Raw genomic sequence first — 18,843 nt, forward strand, 5'->3', positions numbered from 1 at the left:
CACCACTTACATTAGAAGACAAATGTCGTTGTCACTGAGCCAGACTTGAGAGTTGCTGGAACCAGTGGAAAATTAAGTGATTTAATTATTTATGAGGCTGTAAATAAGTAGAGTACACTCTTTTTAAAGGTAAGAGTACTGGACCCACCACTGCACATGACAGCATCCATCGTCATTCCAATTCTCAAAGTAGAACATCCATGAGAACTGATTAGATTATAATCTCACAAGGAACATTCACAAATTGGTCGAACGGGAACATTCAAGATATTAGCAAAGAGGATCTCTCTCTCTCTCTCTCTCTCTCTCTCTCTCTCTCTCTCTCTCACACACACACACACACACACATAAAGAGAAATCACACTGCTATGGTTTTGCATTTTGAACTCACAAAAATTTTCTACTCAAGCTCAGTGTCTTACAACTCGAGAGGACTAATTTTAGGCATTCAAAAATATGTAATTAAAAAGGAAATTTACAATCACAATTAATAGCAATATTTACAGAAATAAAAGACTGATTCTAAAATCATGAGAGGCACAAAATCTGGTTATATTTATGGTTCATAGCTAGGCTTGAGTTGGCACTTATTTGATTTCTTTAGTTTCCATAATATGCCCCCGCAAGAACGGGCTCCATCAGATAGACCGATCTTGTTTCATAGGTAGTTTGTCCTTTGTCTTGAAAATGGCTTGGTAATTAAGTAAATCTGTGAGGTGGTCAGTGGTGTGAACATGACGAACATGAAGAATTTTTTTCTCAACCAAATCTCGCACAAAGTGAATGTCTATCTAGATGTGCTTCATCCTTGAATGCTGGACAAGATTAAAACTTAGCTATGTTGCACCCAAGTTATCACACAAAAGTATAGGTGGCTGTGATAATATAAACTTCATTTCTAGGAATAAAGATAGCAGCCACATGGACTTTGTTGCAGCCATTACTAAAGTCCTATACTCAGCTTTGGTTGATGATCGTGCAATAGCACGTTGCTTTTTAGAGCTCTATGAAATGGGTGTGTGACCAAGGAAGAGGAGATAAGCTAAAGTTGATTTTCAATCATCTAAACTACCAGCCCAATCAACATCTGAAAAACATGTGAGTGTTGGACTTGATGTTTTTATGATATTTATGCCATGAAAGATGGTGTTCTTCAAGTAATGCAGCAGTCTTTTAGTGGCGGTCTAGTGGGTCTGTGTGGGACTATGCATAAATTGTGAGAGTTTATTCACTGCAAAACTTATATCAGGTCGAGTTAAGGATAGGTATTGCAATGCGCCAATCACTCTACGATATTCAGTTGAATCAACTGATGAGGAACTATCTGCCAGCTGTAGAGAAACCGAGGTAGAGAGAGGAGTCGTGACATCCTTAGCTCCATCCATTCTTGTTTTAGCTAGTATCTCTCGTATATAAACTACAACAAAAGAGGCCTTTTGCGGCGATTTTCATTTCACCGCAAAAGAAATCACTACAAATGTGCCTTAATTGCGACGTTTTTTCATTTCGCCGTTAAATTCTGATGAAAAATTTATTGTGTAATCTTTTGCGGCGACATTATACCTATTGTGACCGCTTTTATCATCGCAATAAATAATTTTTACTGTAGAGACATATTCTTTTCGGCAACAAAGAAAAATCGCCACAAAATCAAGACCTTGCGGCGATTTTTTGTCGCTGTAAATAAAAAGCGCTAGGAAAAGGATTTGAATAACGAGTTTGATGACGACTTGTCGCCACAAGTTATTGCGGCAACTTTTATTTTTTTACGGCGATAACTGACTGCTGGTGATCAAGTAAAGAATATTTTGCGGCGACAAAACTACCGCCAAAAACAAGACTATTATTGCTACAAAATGATTTGTAACTAATTTTTGCTCGCACGGAGAATAACAGGTACAACATTTATTTGTGACTAATAAATTCTTATTTGCTGCGATATTAAATCGTGGGAAATAGCCACAGATAAGACCTGATTAGCCTTACTTTTTTCTTCACCTCTTTTATCTTCCCCGCAGCCCAATACTCCTTTCTCCTCTGGTAGTTTTCTGCTGCCTCTTCTCCCGTATCTGTCTCTCTCTCACACGACTCCGGCCTGAGCACTCTCTTTGTCCATCGCTGCCTCGAACTCCTCCCACTGACTCTATCTATCCGATGAGTCTCTGCCCCACTGTCGCGACACCACTGTCTAGTAAGCTCTCTCCCTCCGTTCATCCGTTTCTCTCACTCTCCCTCTCTCGATTTCGTCTTTAATGCTTTAAAACTTAAATTTCTTGTGGTTGGTTGAGATTTGAAGTTTGATTTTACATAAGTTCCAGAGATTTCGTATTTGAAATTTTGGGTGGTAAAAATTTAGGGTTTATGGGTTCTGTTACAAGAGGAGGATTAGAGGTGAGTCGAGTTGGTTCTACAAAGAAAATAGCATAAAAGAAGAGAATATAAAATCAATTGACTAGTAGTGAGAGATAGAGAAACCGAATTAAGGAAAAAGCAAACGCAGCCTTTAGCCAACCAAATCAAAGGTATACCTTTCTTTGTGATGATCAACGAGAGTTTTCAAGCTTTGGGACAACAAAGAAAAAAGATCCTTAGATACAAAGAAAGAGTGAGAAAGATAGGGTAGATTGATGACTTTTTCAAAAGGGTAGCACTAAGGCAAAATGCATATTATTATAGAAAACTTGCAGCAAAAGCAATGGACCAACATATTGTTCATTGCCTTTTTGCTAGGAATATTTAATTTATTCTTAAAAGTTTACATAAAACTTATATGATAAATATGTTGTGATATAATTATGAGAAACATAGTGGTCATGAAGTTTTACTTCATTTCTAGGAGAACTTAACAATGGTGGTTAGGTCGTTTATTATATATGCTTTGTGATTGCCATAATATCCATTGTTTGGAAACTAAAAATTGATTGCCATAATATATAAGTTCCAGAGAATATATTAGATGTTGTGAGGCAATTCTACTAAAATAGATGGGTATGGAAGTTTGTATTCACACAACATTGTTAGCAAACCCAGACTTAAAATAGATGGAGTACCTTGTACCTGATTTTTTTTTTTTCTTTTTACGATAAAAAATGGTGAAAGTTTATAGTCAATGATCCCTGTACATTTTTTGTAAATGCTTATATGTGTTCAATTGCTAACATGTTGACTTCACTCACCCCTTATTTACAGTAGTGCTGACTGTCTTCGCCCCATATAAAATGCACACTTGTATTGCTTCTCGACATGCAAGTGCTGAATATAAGGGTAGCACTAAGGCTTGATGCCTATCCTTTGTGTAAAAGATACTTGTGTTCTTCACTTGATATATATAGCCCTGTTATTAGATTAACATGATTAAACTTTGCCTACCCAAAGAGGAATCTATGCGATCGTTGACCATGTTGATTCTAGGTTCTGGAAACAAAAAACGCAGCTGGTAGAAGAATGTATGTGGATCATCTTCCAATGGTATTCTTCTAGCCCTCTATCGTATTTACATGATTATTTAATTTTGTATCTTGGAACTGTACTGGTAAAAATGGGTTATCTGGATGTATTCTTGGAACTGATTGATGAAATGTCTTGCCAAGACTCTTCCTCCTCGTCTCTGACCTCTTGAGCCTTTTTAGTTTGTAAATTCCTGTTGGAACTTGCTAGAATATATGTTTTTCTTGCATATCAAAGATCTATGAGATACCAGGGAAGGTCAGTCCTATTTTGTTTTCGAGGAGATACTACAATATTTATTGCTTTATGTATTTTTTGGGACAGGTTCTAGATGATATAAATATTCATATGTTTGTAATTTGTATAAATATCCACTAGGGAAAGTTGTAACTTGCAAATATGTCAAATAAGACATCTTTCTAGAGGTAAGACTTCCAAAGTGTTTATTCCATTCTTTTGCCTCTGTGTTAGGCATACTGATGAAACTTGGATATATAATATGTATTTATATATATATATCTATGGTAACCTTGTATGAGAGGTTAGATATATATCTTTAATTAGTAACCTTGTATTACCCCGGTTGCAAGTTAATAATATCTTTAGTCTATCTGTTTAGTGCAAAAAAAACATAATAATATTTTATTTTTTAATTTTAAAAAAAACTATTTACGGCGAGTAACTTTTGCCGGAAATAGTTTTTGATATTTAACAGGCTATTTCTGGCGAATTATAACAGCAGCAAATAGAACACAGCTAAGTTTTTAACCATGGTTTGATCCTCAGATTTTTGGCGATTTCAATACTATCTATGGCGAATATTAATCGCCAGAAATAATGAAAAAAATATGCTGCGATTCCATTCTGGTGAAAAATTTGGGCATTTGTGACGCTGATTTTTCCACAGATCACCTGCGGTCATGAAATCGCAACTAAATGATTTTTGCTACGATTTTGAGACTTTTTGCTACGAAAGTACACCGCGGCAAATACTAGTATTTGTTGTAGTGATACTTATGCTGAGTTAGAAGCAAGCCGTCTTTGGTAGGAATGACCTCAACACCGAGGAAAAAATGTAAGGACCCCAAATCTTTGATAGAGAATTTCTGTCCAAGTTGATCAATAACGCTTGTAACAAATGTTGAATTGTTTCCAATGAGAATCAAATTATCGACATAAACTAAGCAATAGGTAAGTGTGGAACCATCATGAAACACAAACAAAGAAGAGTCAGATTTAGCATTGATGAAACCAAATTCTAAGAGTGCCTTTTTGAGAGTAGAATACCAAGCACGAGGTGCTTGTTTTAGCCCATATATTGCCTTTGTAAGGCAGCAAACATGATTTGATTTTTCTAGACTTCTAAAACCAAGTGGTTGCTTCATATACACTTTTTCAGTGAGATGCCCATGAAGAAATGCATTATTGACGTCTAATTGCCTTAGAGACCAACCTTACATAACAGCAAGGGTTAAAACAGTGCTTATGGTGATTGGTTTTACGATAGGACTAAATGTCTCTTTGTAATCTAGTCCGAGTCTCTGATTGAACCCTTTGGCAACGAGTTTGGCCTTGAAACGATGAACAGATCCATCAGCATGCCTCTTAATCCGAAACACCCACTTACAGCCAACAATATTACAATTAGTGGGAGGTGGTACTAGTTGCCATGTGTTGTAATGCATTAACGTAGTCAATTCAAAGGACATGGCATCACGCCATCTAGAATCAATGAGTGCTTCAGTAACACTCGTGGGTTACAGGGAGGGTGAAAGAGGGTGATTAGTGACTACAAAAGATCTTTTTGGCTTATAGATATTATTCATGGATCAGGTAGTCATTCCGTGGGTGCGAATTTCATTATTCCCAGAGACAATAGGTTCATGCACTTTTAATGGAGAAACATGGCTCGAAACTAAGGTAGGAGGAGAGAGGGTACTTACCTGGAGAGGAGGCAGTTCAGGGGAGAGGAGGCAATTCAGGGGATGAGCCATTCACATACGAAGGTGAGACTTCAGCACCCACTTCAAGATTCGGTAGGACCGATTGGAGGTAAGAGGACTTGCGGCAATGAGATCGTGACAAAGGAGTCTTCGGCGACCGATGGAGGTGAGATGGGTATGGGATTGTTAGGGTTTGATTTTTGAAAAGGGAAATTCCCTTCGTGGAATATGACATGCCGAGAGCGAAAAACCTTTCGGGTAGTGGGCTCAAGGCAGAGATACGCATTTTGGGAGAGAGAGTAACCCACGAATGTGCATGGTTGAGCCTTGGGCTCAAGTTTATGTTTACTATAGGGCCTAGTTAATGGATAACATAGGCAGCCAAATTGCTTGAGCTTGAGGTAATTTGGAATTTGTTTGAACAATTTTTCAAATGGAGATTGATTGTTCAAAGTTGAGGTGGGCATTCGATTTATGAGATAGGGAGCGGTTTGAAATGTGTATGGCCAATATGAGAGAGAAATGTGAGCATCCGTGAGTAAGGTGAGATCAGTCTCAATAAGATGGCGATGTTGTCTTTCAGACATATTATTTTGTTGTGGAGTGTGGAGAGCAGTTGTGTAATGACTAATCCCATGAACGGAAACGTAAGATTTGAGGCCAATATATTCCACACCATTATTAGAATAAAGAATCTTAATTTTTATGTTAAACTTATTTTCCACAAGATTTCAGAATTGCGGAAAAGTTGTTGTAACATTGGATTTATGAGTCATGGGATAAAGCCAAATGTACTTGGTATAGTGGTCAACAAAAATAACATAATGTTTTGAGCCATCAATACCAATTTCATGAGATGGGCCCTAAACATTCGTGTAAATCAATTCCATTGGAGCAATGCTAGTAAGACCATGAGTATTAAAAGGTTGACGATGTGCTTTATTTTGAGAATATGAAGTACAAAGAGATAAATGTCCATTTTATTGGTGGGAAAAGAAAAAGCATGAATTAAATGGTGGACCAATTTTGATGATGGATGACCAAGTCTGTTGTGCCATCCATCGGTGGTAGTACATTCATGAACATAGGCAACGACATTTTTGGAGTTTGGTGGTAGATGCTCTGGAAATAGGTACACTCCGTCTTCACATTCACCTTTGAGTAGTGTCGCCCCCGTGATCCGACCCTTCACCAAAAAATAAGTAGGATGAAATTCAAGATAAACATTATTATGCTTGGTAAAGTGGTGAACAGAAATAAGATTTTTTTGAATTGTGGGAACATAAAGGGTATCACGTAAATGAAAGATACAATTAGACGATGTAAGGGATAGTGAACCAATATGAGACATGGGTAAACCTGATCCATCACCAATTACCACTTCATCAGTACCATCATATTCAGAATTAATCGACAAATTAGAAAGATCGGTGGTCATATTGTGACATGCTGCCAAGTCAACTAGTCACTTATGATTTTTTGCTTGTGAGGATGCTGCACAGTTTGCAGTGAATTCAGCGAAAGACATTTTTGAGCAATTTTTAACCGTATGGCCCACCTAATCACACCATTGGCACTTAGGCTTATATTTCCTCTGGCCCAAAGTTGAGGGCCCATTTATGTGGTGCCCATTGTTGCTGCAAATCTTTTTGGAGAAAGACTTAGGGCTCGATTTATGCTATTTAGGGGCACCTCCTTACCAATAAGAGTAATAAGCAGTGGAAACAAATGTTGCTGCCAATTTATTCTCCAACTGTCGAAGGTAACTTTCATGACCTACAAGAAGATCATGAATTTCCTCAAATTTTAGAGAGATCTCACAAGCACAAATGGGTGCCACAATTTCTCTAAATTCGGGACCCGATCCATTGAGAATGTAGAGTGTTAAATCATCATCCAAAACTAGATTATCGATGATTGCGAGTTCGTCGGAGATTACTTTGATTGCTTGAAGGAACTTAGTGACGGTCCACGAGTGCTCAAGGTCAAATCTAACTTGAGTTGCATCGCGCGCGTCCATGATTTCCCGCATATAAAGGGGTAGGTGTTGTCCAAGCCTCATGGGATGTTTTGTATCAAGCAAGAAGTGGGGTAATAGTGGTGGAGGTGAAGGCAAAAATGGCATAAAGGATGAGTTTGTCTTGACGACAGTGGGAGTTCGCGGCTTTGGAGGTAGCTAAGTTCGTTGCATCAATGGCAGGGCATTTTTTTACACCAATGACAAAGTCAATGAGATCATAACCAGTGAGCAATGATTCAAATTGAGCCCCCCACTGAGCAAAGGTAGAAGGGGTGAGTTTTTCGTTAATGGTGGTTGCAGCATTGATGGTGATGATGGGTGAATCAGTGGTGGATGCAGAGATGTCAGCCATATCCCAGGAAGCAAGAAAGGAAAGCTACTCGTTGGAGGTCTAGCTCTTTAGATACCATAAAGAGAAATCACACGGCTATGGTTTTGTATTTTGAACTCACAAAAATTTCTATTGATGCTCAGTGTCTTTATACAACTCGAGAGGCCTAATTTTAGGCATTTAAAAATATGTAACTGAAAAGGAAATTTACAATCACAATTAATAGCAATATTTACATAAATAAAAGACTAATTCTAAAATCATGAGAGACAGAGACACAAAATCTGGTGATGTTTATGGTTGCAGCTAAGCTTGAGTTGGCACTTATTTGATTTCTTTAGTTTCCTTAATAACACACACCGACATTCAGATATAAGTAAATGAGACGGAAACAAATTAATGCAATTCAATAAACATTTACTCAATAACGAAAATGGGTAAAGTCAGGTGCCAATCAACAGGTTTTATAGCAGCACTGTGTGGAAGAGTTCTCAATCCACTAAGACTGCATTTGAATGTTGAGTTGAGTTGAGTTGTTTATGAATAGTAGTGAGTTGAAATGATTGAGTGAGTTTTGTGGGACCTATTTAAGATGAATTTAAAGTATGTTTGGATGTTAAGATGAGTATAGGTATAATTATTGGAAGTTGTAAAATAATTGGGTCCTACCATTAAATAGTATTGTTCATCTGACATCTTTGTCCCACTTCAGGTGCCAAACCTGCAAATAGAAAAAAAAATCAAAGTCAAATAACAGAAGCTACTCTTACGGCCAAAGTAGGTTCACGTGGGTTTGTCAGGTGGGGTCCAGGAATAATCTGACGAATACATATGGCTAAGTACGCCTTTAAATTTTGTCAGGTGTGGGACTTAGCTAATAATCTCACATTTGAACTGCACTCAGAACATGATAAATCTAGTGGTGGACCCACATTTTACTTGCATCCCCCCCTCCCCCAAACTTTTTAAAAACACAATATATCCCCTACATTTTATACATAATTATATAGATATAGAAAATGCCCCCCCCCTCACAAAAAAAAATTTATAATTTTCATATGCTCTCTAAAATTTTCTAAAATTTCAATATATCTAGAAATATCCCTCTCCAATTTTTTTTCCTTATAGTTCCAAAATTTTGTTTATTTTTTATATATTATTTATTTTCAAGGATGTGACCCCTCTAAAATTAAAATTAAAATTAAGTTTAAGAGAAATAATAAGCTTATTAATATGGATCCCAAAGTTTTTTTATATACAATATTGGGCTTCTTCATATATAATTCAAAGTAAAAATACAAGAAAAATTATGTAAGATCGATGATCTACATGAAAAATAGTTGAGAAATTTTATCCTCTAGATTTCATTAAGCAAGAAACAAATTTATTTGAACTCTCAATTATAGTATTATATATTTATTGTGATACGAAAATATCTAGATTTTGCATGAAATTTGATAAAGTAGTTTACATACTAGAACAAAAGATGGCATTCTAAAAGATCCCTTGATAGTTTATATGAATAAAATAAATTCTAAATATTTTATTACAAAATAATAATAGATGAATATTACTCCATGAAACATTATCGTTAGAATCTAAAACAAATATTAAGTTATGTTTAGAATTTTATTTCTACATGTATGTAGCAAATTATCGAGATATAATTTTATATGTAGTTATGTTTTGATAATTTTTCAATTTATTTTTAATTTACATAAAAGAAATGATGTTAGTAATTTTAGGACATGCAAGTCTCGCCCACTCTGTTTGAACAAAGTAGATAAATCTAATACCCATATGAAAAATTATTTTTTAATAGTGGATCTTACCTTTTTTTTTTCAAATGGAGTGCGTAGAACTTGCACACCTCACGACTGTATCTAACATTACTCTTTATATAAATGTATCGCACAGTAAAAAAAAAGTTGGTCCCCCCTTAACATAATTACTAGTTTCGCCATTGGATGAATCATGAGTTTGAATGTTCAAAACAATTTAAAAATGAAGTACCCTCAACTAAATTGTGCATCCAAACGAGGCTTAATTCTATGACCATGAACCTGAGCCAAGAAATAGACACAAAACTCAAAAAATCCCAAACCCTAACCCTAGCACTTCACAAGATCAACCCACCTAAGTAGATAAAGTCATACAATGTTGTTCCTTACCTTTAACTAGTGCTATTCGGTGCCTGTAGAGAAAGATTCCACAATCCAACCAACATAGAGAGCAAGCAAGAGAGGCTGATTCAGAGAAAGAGAGTTGCAAGAGAGAGTTATGAGGTTGAGAGTCGAGAGTCGAGATTGCACATTGCACACATACATTTCGACGTTTGGGTAGTGGAGTGTTTTGATAATATTTTATTATTATTTATTATTTGATTATTATTTATTATTATTTAATATTTTATGTTTCTATTACTATTTACATACATCAGTTCATTATCCAAACCCAACCTCAATCAGACTTTCTACTGAGAGAGAAGATGGAGGGAGGAATATGATCGGCAAATTATATATAATTATATACTTTGGCAAAAATGACATCATTTTGTGTAACAATTATGTTAAATAACCAAGTATATGTATATTTGGAGCAGGCTAGGTAAGACAATTAATTCCATTTCTGATTTAAACTATAAATGGGTCAGGTCGGGTTGGCAAACGGTATAAATAGTTAACCGGTTTTTTGTTTGGCCCTATGGTATGGTTTGGTTTTGGACATATTTTATAACCAAATTGGTATAGATCGGTTTTGATAATTGAATAATCAATACTAGACCCATTTTACTAACATAATTTTATTGAAACTGAAACTTTCGATTTTATCAATGTAATTTTAATTATGAAAACCTCACAAAATTTTCTAGAGCAAAGAAAGATAGTAAGAATTGTGTCCAATTATTTACGAAACTAAAAATACATATTTAATACATATGATCAAATGTGTAGAAATATATTTATCAAAAGTAGGTTTATATTGATAATTTAATATTAATGTTCATGTTTAAGATTAAAATTTTATGTTATATTAATGTTAATATATTATATCTAATGTTATAACTTCTATTAAAATTTATAAAATTATTTTTATATTATATCAAATATTATATTAATTTTATGTTATTAGATTATCAGTTATGAATAATAAGATTTTAAAATTTGATGTTATATTAATTAGAAATTTAGCATATAATATATATAATATAAAGATTATATATAATATAAAAATCATATAAAAATATGTTATATATAATATACAAAATAAAAGAAAATTATATATATAAACCGGTCCAGTATTATAAAAAGCAAAATTGAAACCGAATCGATTTTGAACCAATTTTGCAAAATTGGAACCGGTATCAGACCGGATCATATACAAATTTTGCAAAATTGAAATTGATACTGGTACAGATCGGTTCATCGATTTTTCGGATTTTTTTTTTCAGCCCTACTCAGACCAATCTTTTAGCCTTGATCAGGTTTGTTGTAGTAATTAAGTTAATATTTGGTGTATAATTAATTATATGCATGTTAATATGTACGTGTGTGTGTGTGTGTGAAATATTGCCATATGAATATGTTGAACTCAAGATTTCAAGTTTCATGTGATTATAAATCTACACATGGATTTTGATGATAACAAATGAATTCAAAGAATAAAGAAGTCTCAAGCTCAAGTTGTCTACATAATGGAGTCAAGCACATCAAGGAAACAAGCATGAGCAAGAAGGGAACAAGTTCACATTAAAATTATAGAGTAATGTTGTAAATCTCTTCAAAATTCGAAATTAGGATTAATGCTCAAAATTAATATTTTATCATAAAGCATTAAAATACATTTTCCACATGTGCATGAATATTTTTGAAAATTAAATTTGAAAATTTTGAAAGATGATTGATTATCATCTTTTGCATGTGCATGCCTTGATTAAAGGGTTGAACTTTGAAAATATTAAAGATGATTGATTGTCATCTTTCACATGTGCATGTTTTATTTGAATATTTTCAAAAGTGATTGATGCTTTTTTAGACTTATACAAAAAGTAAAAGATTAGGTTTGAATTTTTTGAAAATGAAAGTGTGCTCATTTTGTCATATGCCAAAAGTAAAATATTAGGTTTGATTTTTTTGAAAAAGTGAATGATGTTGTCTTTGACAATTGAGAAAGAAGAACCTTTTATTTGAATTCTTTGAAAAAGTGAATGATGTTGTCTTTGACAATTGAAAAAGAAGAACCTTTTATTTGAATTTTTTGAAAAAGTGAATGATGTTGTCTTTGACATGTGAATCTTTTTAAATTTGAATATGAAGTCTCATATGCCTATAAATAGATCATTTGAGAGCTTCACATTCACAACACCAAGAGCATACAACATTCATTCAAAGCTTTCATTCTCTCTTCTCTAAACATTGAGCCTTAATCCTTGTTCATTTTGAGAGATATAGCTTGCGCTGTATTGTTCTTATTTCACTCGTTGAGGAGTGTTTTCTGATAACCTACCCACTATCAGCTTTTGTATCAGAAAAAGGGTGTGTATAACCCTTGTGTGTGTAGAAAGTATTCTACACAGGGAATAGTTGAATCACCACGTGTAAGGTGATTGCAAGTGTAGAGGGTGTTCTACACGGATCCTTTGTAGCGGTGTTGTTCAAAGGTGTAATAGGTTTCTATCTCCACCTGAAGGAGGTTGAATAGTGAATTTGGGAATCCTCAAGGGGTAGCTTGAGGCGAGGACGTAGGCAGTGGGGCCGAACCTCGTTAACATACTGAGTTTGCTTCTCTCTTACCCTTACTCCTTATATTTATTGTTATTTCATATTTTGTTTATATTTTATATTATATATTTGATTTATAATTGTTATTTTTTTTAATACAACTCAATTCACCCCCCTCTTGTGTTAGTCATCTGGGCAACAATTGGTATCAGAGCTAAGAGCTCTATTATAAGATTAACTATCTTTTGAGTTAAGATCTTATGGCTAACATTGCAGCTTCATTTGGTGAAGGTCAATCTAGTAGTCGGCCTCCACTCTTTTGTGGAGATAATTACTCATTCTGGAAAGTTAGAATGAGAATATTTCTTCAAGCTCAAGGTAGAGAAATATGGAAATGTATTGTAAATGGACCTTATATTCCAACAAAAGTGGTTGGTGGAGTAAAGGTCAAAAAGGAAGAAGAAGAGTTTGATCGTGAAGACGATAGACTTTATACTTTAAATTTAACTGCTATGAATTTATTATATAATGCTCTTAATGGAAATGAGTTTAATAGAATAATGAATTGCGCTACGGCAAAGGAAATTTGGGATAACTTGGAAGTAACTTATGAAGGAACTTCGCAAGTCAAGGAATCAAAAATTTATATTCTTACTCATGAATATGAAATGTTTAAGATGAATGATGATGAATCTATTTCTAGTATGCACACTCGTTTTACTAACATCATAAACAGCTTGACAGCTCTTGGCAAAGTTTATTCCAAGGTGGAGATAGTAAGAAAAATTCTCAACTCTTTACCAAAACGTTGGGAATCAAAAGTTACAGCGATTCTTGAAGCTAGAGACCTCAAGAAGCTCGAAGTCAATGAACTCATCGGGTCACTTATCACCCATGAGTACACATTGAAAAGAGGAGAAGAAGAAGGAAAGCCAAAGAAGAGCTTAGCACTTAAAGCTGTTCCTCATGAAAGTGAAAGTGATGAAGATGAGGAAAATGACGATAAAGATGAAGAAGTTGCGATGATAACAAGAAGAATTCAGAGGTTCTTGAAGAAAAATAGAACTCCTCCGAGGAAATCTTTCAAAAAGTTTTCCAAGAAAGATTCAGGTAAAAACGACACTTTAATTTGTTATAAATGCAATAAACCTGGTCATATCAAGCCAGATTGTCCTCTGCTAAAGAAAGATCGAAACAAGGGCAAGAAAGCAATGAAAGCTACATGGGATGATGATTCAAGTAGCTCAAATAGTGAAGCAAGCAATGAAGAATCAGCAAATCTTTGTCTTATGGCTAAAGATGACATTGAGGTAACAAATCTTGATAATATTGAAAATCCTTCATATGAAGAATTGCAAAATGTTTTAGAAGAGATTTATGAGGAATTTGAAAAATTGGGTATAAAGTATACTGCTTTGAAAAAGAAAAATTCTTCTTTAACAAACGAAATTGAAATTTTAAGAAAAGAAAGTATCATTTTGAAAGATGAAAATCTTGAATTGAATAAGAATAAAACCGATTTAGAAAATATTGTTGAAAACTTTACGAATGGAAAAAGAAATTTTGAAAAACTTCTTGGTAGTCAAAGATGTGTTTTTGACAAGGCAGGTTTGGGATATATGCCAAAACAAAAATACAAACCTTATAAAAATTTCTTTGATAATCATTCTACCTCAAAGACTAATATTCAAAATTCTTTTCATAAAAATAATTTTGTCAAAAAAGGATATTATTATAATCATTCAAGTTTTTCATATATGTCATATGCTATTTGTAATTTTTGTAATAGAAATGGTCATAATTATCATACTTGTCCTATTAGAAGAAATCATACAATGACTATTAGGGCCATATGGGTACCTAAAAATCTTGTTTCTTCTAATACTAATAAATAAAGGACCCAAAGAACTTGGGTACCAAGAAAAATCATTTTAATTGTTTTTATAGGTATGCATGAAGTCATCCACAAGCAAAAATAAGTGGTTTTTAGATAGTGGATGTTCAAGACACATGACGGGAGACAAGACTAAGTTCTTTGATCTTAGATCTAAAGAAGAAGGACACGTGACATTTGGAGACAACTCGAAAGGGAAGATCGTGGGAATAGGTAAAATTGGTAATGAATCTTCTCTCATAATTGAAGATGTTCTACTTGTTGAAGGTTTAAAACATAATCTTTTGAGCATAAGTCAATTATGTGATAAAGGATTTACAGTTACTTTTAAAATGGATAAATGCATTATTTTGAATGATCATGATTGTAATATTTGTTTTATTGCTTTTAGAAACAATAATGTTTATACAATTGATTTTGAAGAAATTACCTCACAAGATGCTATTTGCTTGTCAGCTCAAAATGAAACTAGTTGGTTATGGCATAGAAGATTAGGTCATGCCAACATGGAACTTATTTCCAAACTTTCAAAAAATGATCTTGTGAGAGGTTTACCAAAAACATATTTTCTTAAAGACAAAATTTGTGATGCATGTCAATTTGGTAAACAAACAAAAACTTCTTTTAAAACTAAGAAACATATTTCCACTACTAGACCATTGCAACTGATACACATGGATCTTTTTGGACCAAATAGAGTTGCAAGTCTAGGAGGAAAATATTATGCATTTGTTATTGTTGATGATTTCTCTAGATATACTTGGGTCATCTTTCTTGCTCATAAAGATGAGGCACATAATGCCTTTACCAAGTTATGCAAGAGAATTCAAAATGAAAAGGGCTATACTATTTCAAGTATCCGAAGTGATAGGGGAAAAGAATTTGTTAATAAAAATATTGAAACATTTTGTGATGAAAACGGTTTTATTCATAATTTTTCTGCTCCTCGAACTCCTCAACAAAATGGGGTAGTAGAGAGGAAAAATAGATCTCTTCAAGAGATGGCAAGAACAATGCTCAATGAGAACAACTTGCCTAGTTATTTTTGGGCCGAAGCGGTAAGTACTGCATGTTATGTTATAAATAGAGTTATGTTAAGGTCTAAATTAGATAAAACCCCCTATGAGCTTTGGAATGAGAAAAAGCCCAACATTGGTTACTTTCATGTATTTGGATGCAAATGTTTTATTTTGAATGACAGAGATAATTTAGGCAAGTTTGATGCAAAATCTGATGAAGGTATTTTTCTCGGGTATTCTACTAATAGTAAAGCTTATAGAGTATTCAACAAAAAGACTTTAACTGTACAAGAATCTATGCATGTAGTATTTGATGAATCTAATTCTCCACTCTCCAAGAAATCTATTGATGAAGAAATAGAAGGTATAAATAACACAGAAAGTCTCAATCTCAACAAAGAGAAAGCAATAGAGGAAGTTCAACATGGAGCCATCAGGAAATATCATCAAAATTTAATACAAGATGCAACCAAACAGTGGAAATTTGTGAAAGATCATCCAGTGGAACAAATTTTGGGAGAACCTTCACAAGGTGTAAGTACTCGATCATCTCTTAGAAATATTTGTAATCATACTGCTTTTCTATCTCAAATTGAACCCAAAAATATTGATGACGCACTTCTTGATGAATCTTGGATTCTAGCTATGCAAGAAGAGTTGAATCAATTTGAAAGAAATGATGTTTGGACACTTGTTCCTAGACCCAAAAATTATACTATTATTGGAACAAAATGGGTTTTTAGAAACAAGAAAGATGAGTCTGGAGTCATTACTAGAAATAAGGCTCGACTTGTAGCCCAAGGTTTTAATCAAGAAGAAGGAATCGATTATGATGAGACATATGCACCTGTCGCAAGATTAGAAGCTATTCGAATGCTACTTGCATATGCTTGTTATAAAGATTTCAAACTTTTTCAAATGGATGTTAAAAGTGCTTTCTTAAATGGTTTTATAAATGAAGAGGTATATGTTGAGCAACCTCCAGGTTTTGAAAATCATATTTCCCCAAATCATGTTTTCAAACTCACAAAAGCACTATATGGACTTAAACAAGCTCCTAGAGCTTGGTACGAGAGACTCAGTGGTTTCTTGATTGAAAAAGGTTTTTCAAGAGGAAAAATCGACACAACTCTTTTCATTAAATATGAAAATGATGATATTCTTTTGATTCAGATTTATGTTGATGATATAATATTCGGTGCTACTAATGAAAATATGTGTCAAGTTTTTGCTAAGACTATGCAGGAAGAATTTGAGATGAGCATAATGGGTGAACTTACATTCTTTCTCGGATTGCAAATTAAGCAAGCAAAAAGTGGGACATTCATCAATCAATCAAAATATATTAAGGAATTACTGAAGAAGTTTGGGATGGAAAATGCTAAGGAAATTGGAACACCAATGAGCCCATCAACTAAACTTGATAAAGATGAATCCGGTAAGCCAGTTGACTCGAAGATATATCGAGGTATGATTGGTAGCTTATTATATTTAACAGCCAGTAGACCAGATATTATGTTTAGTGTGTGCTTATGTGCACGTTTTCAATCATCTCCAAAAGAATCACATTTAATTGCAGTTAAGCGCATTTTTAGATATCTTAGTGGTACAATTAACCTAGGGTTATGGTACCCTAAGCACACATCTTTCGATCTAATCAGCTACACAGATGCAGATTATGCTGGCTGTAAAATAGATCGAAAAAGCACTAGTGGAGCATGCCATTTCTTAGGTCATGCATTAGTTTCCTGGTTTAGTAAAAAACAAAATTCTGTTGCACTATCTACTGCTGAGGCAGAATATGTTGCTGCGGGTAGTTGTTGTGCTCAAGTTCTCTACATGAAGCAACAACTTGAAGATTTTAAACTCATGTATAATCACATTCCAATCAAATGTGATAATACAAGTGCTATAAATCTTTCAAAGAACCCAATACAACATTCTAGAACTAAGCATATTGAAATAAGGTATCATTTTCTTCGAGATCATGTGCAAAAAGGTGATATAATGTTAGAGTTCACAAACACACACGATCAGTTAGCAGATATTTTCACAAAACCTTTACCAGAAGATAGATTATGTATGATCAGAAGAGAAATAGGTATGATGCATGCTATGAATATCTCTTAAAAGATAGACCAGAGTCAATAAAAATAGAGATAGATTTTTTTTAATACTTTTACATAAATTTGAGATTCTTAGCCTCATGTTTGAGACGCTCATTCTCTTCATACAATATCATGTCATTCTTATTCATGGGAACCGGCAAGCGGAATGAAGAATCTAATAAAGATTTCAATTGTTTATTCTTCTGCCGAATGATTCCTTCCCTTGTGTGAGACTCTTGAACAATTTGTTGAAGTACAACAATTTGTTCTTTGAGCTTTTCAACTTCGTGATTTTTGGCTTGTAGCCGCTGAGAAAAAGCCACAATAGAGGAAGAGTAGCGAGTCCCAAGACTCACCAAGTCATAAATAGCATCAGAATCTGACTTATTAGTCAGATTATTATTTTCTTGCTGCAACATGGCACCAATGGTAGCTGCAGAAAGAACAGGAGGTTGAGATGCAGAATGCCTCATGGATGGATCTAGAGAAATGTTAGAAGAATGAGCCATTGAGAAAAGAATAGAAGGCTTAAAACGAGAATGCTGAAGGAATGCAAATGAGTTATAGAGATGAGATGAAAACTTGATGCGGATTAGATGAACTTCAGGACTGATTTTATAGAGATAGCATAAAGAATAAGACAAACTATTTTCTCTTCAAATCTTATTTAGTCAAAAGAAATACAAGATATGCTGGACACACATTGTCAAAAGTTTTCTTACTAAGCCAGCGAGATTAACAGTAGATTGTCCCTATTTTTCTAGTAAACGATGAACCTCTGCTGTTATCTGCCGATGTTGACCTTGTATCTGAACCCTTTCTCGTTCCAGCTCTTCTATTCGTGGTTGCAGATCATGAGCATACCAATCTGCAAATTTTTTCAACTCTTGGTTTTCTTGCTTTAGCCTTTTATTCTCACTATCCTTATTAGCAAGCTTCTGTCGTAACTCAGATATTTGCATGTTAAGATGATCAATCTCACTCACCCTCGCCATTAACCTTCGAGACATGATCGTAACAGAGGCGGCATATTGATTACTGAGCATTCTTGATTCTGCAATAATCTCAGAATCAGCCTTACTAGAAAAACGGTTCACTGCTCCTATCATGGTATTGACGGCCTCAGGAGAGAAGATTGATGATTGATGCGTCAAGGGTTCCTGATTCAAGTCTGGAACATTAGTGGAAGAGAATTGCTCAGCCATTCTATCGTTGTGGAAAAACAGAACTCAGGTCAAGAAGTGATTATTTTTTTGGCATCCGATAGATGAAAATGATCATTTTTTTATAGAAACTCGGAGCCTTCAATCCCGTTTGTCAACAACATCAGGCGATTGTTTAAATCTTCAGCCGTATTAAA

The 18,843-nt window shown here is 34.2% G+C and overlaps 1 protein-coding gene across 1 annotated transcript; it reads left to right on the plus strand.

Moving 5' to 3' along the window:
* Positions 1-12,755: 12,755 nt before the first annotated feature.
* LOC122302302 lies at positions 12,756-17,433 on the plus strand (the record flags this gene model as incomplete). The annotated part of the gene is made up of 3 exons (XM_043113494.1): positions 12,756-13,355; positions 14,449-15,693; positions 16,234-17,433. Coding segments are annotated over 3 exons (3,045 nt in total), but the record flags the coding sequence as incomplete, so codon positions are not given.
* Between the last annotated feature and the right edge of the window lie 1,410 nt (positions 17,434-18,843).

The sequence above is a fragment of the Carya illinoinensis genome, chromosome 3, assembly GCF_018687715.1.
Source record: "Carya illinoinensis cultivar Pawnee chromosome 3, C.illinoinensisPawnee_v1, whole genome shotgun sequence".
Lineage (NCBI taxonomy): Eukaryota > Viridiplantae > Streptophyta > Magnoliopsida > Fagales > Juglandaceae > Carya > Carya illinoinensis.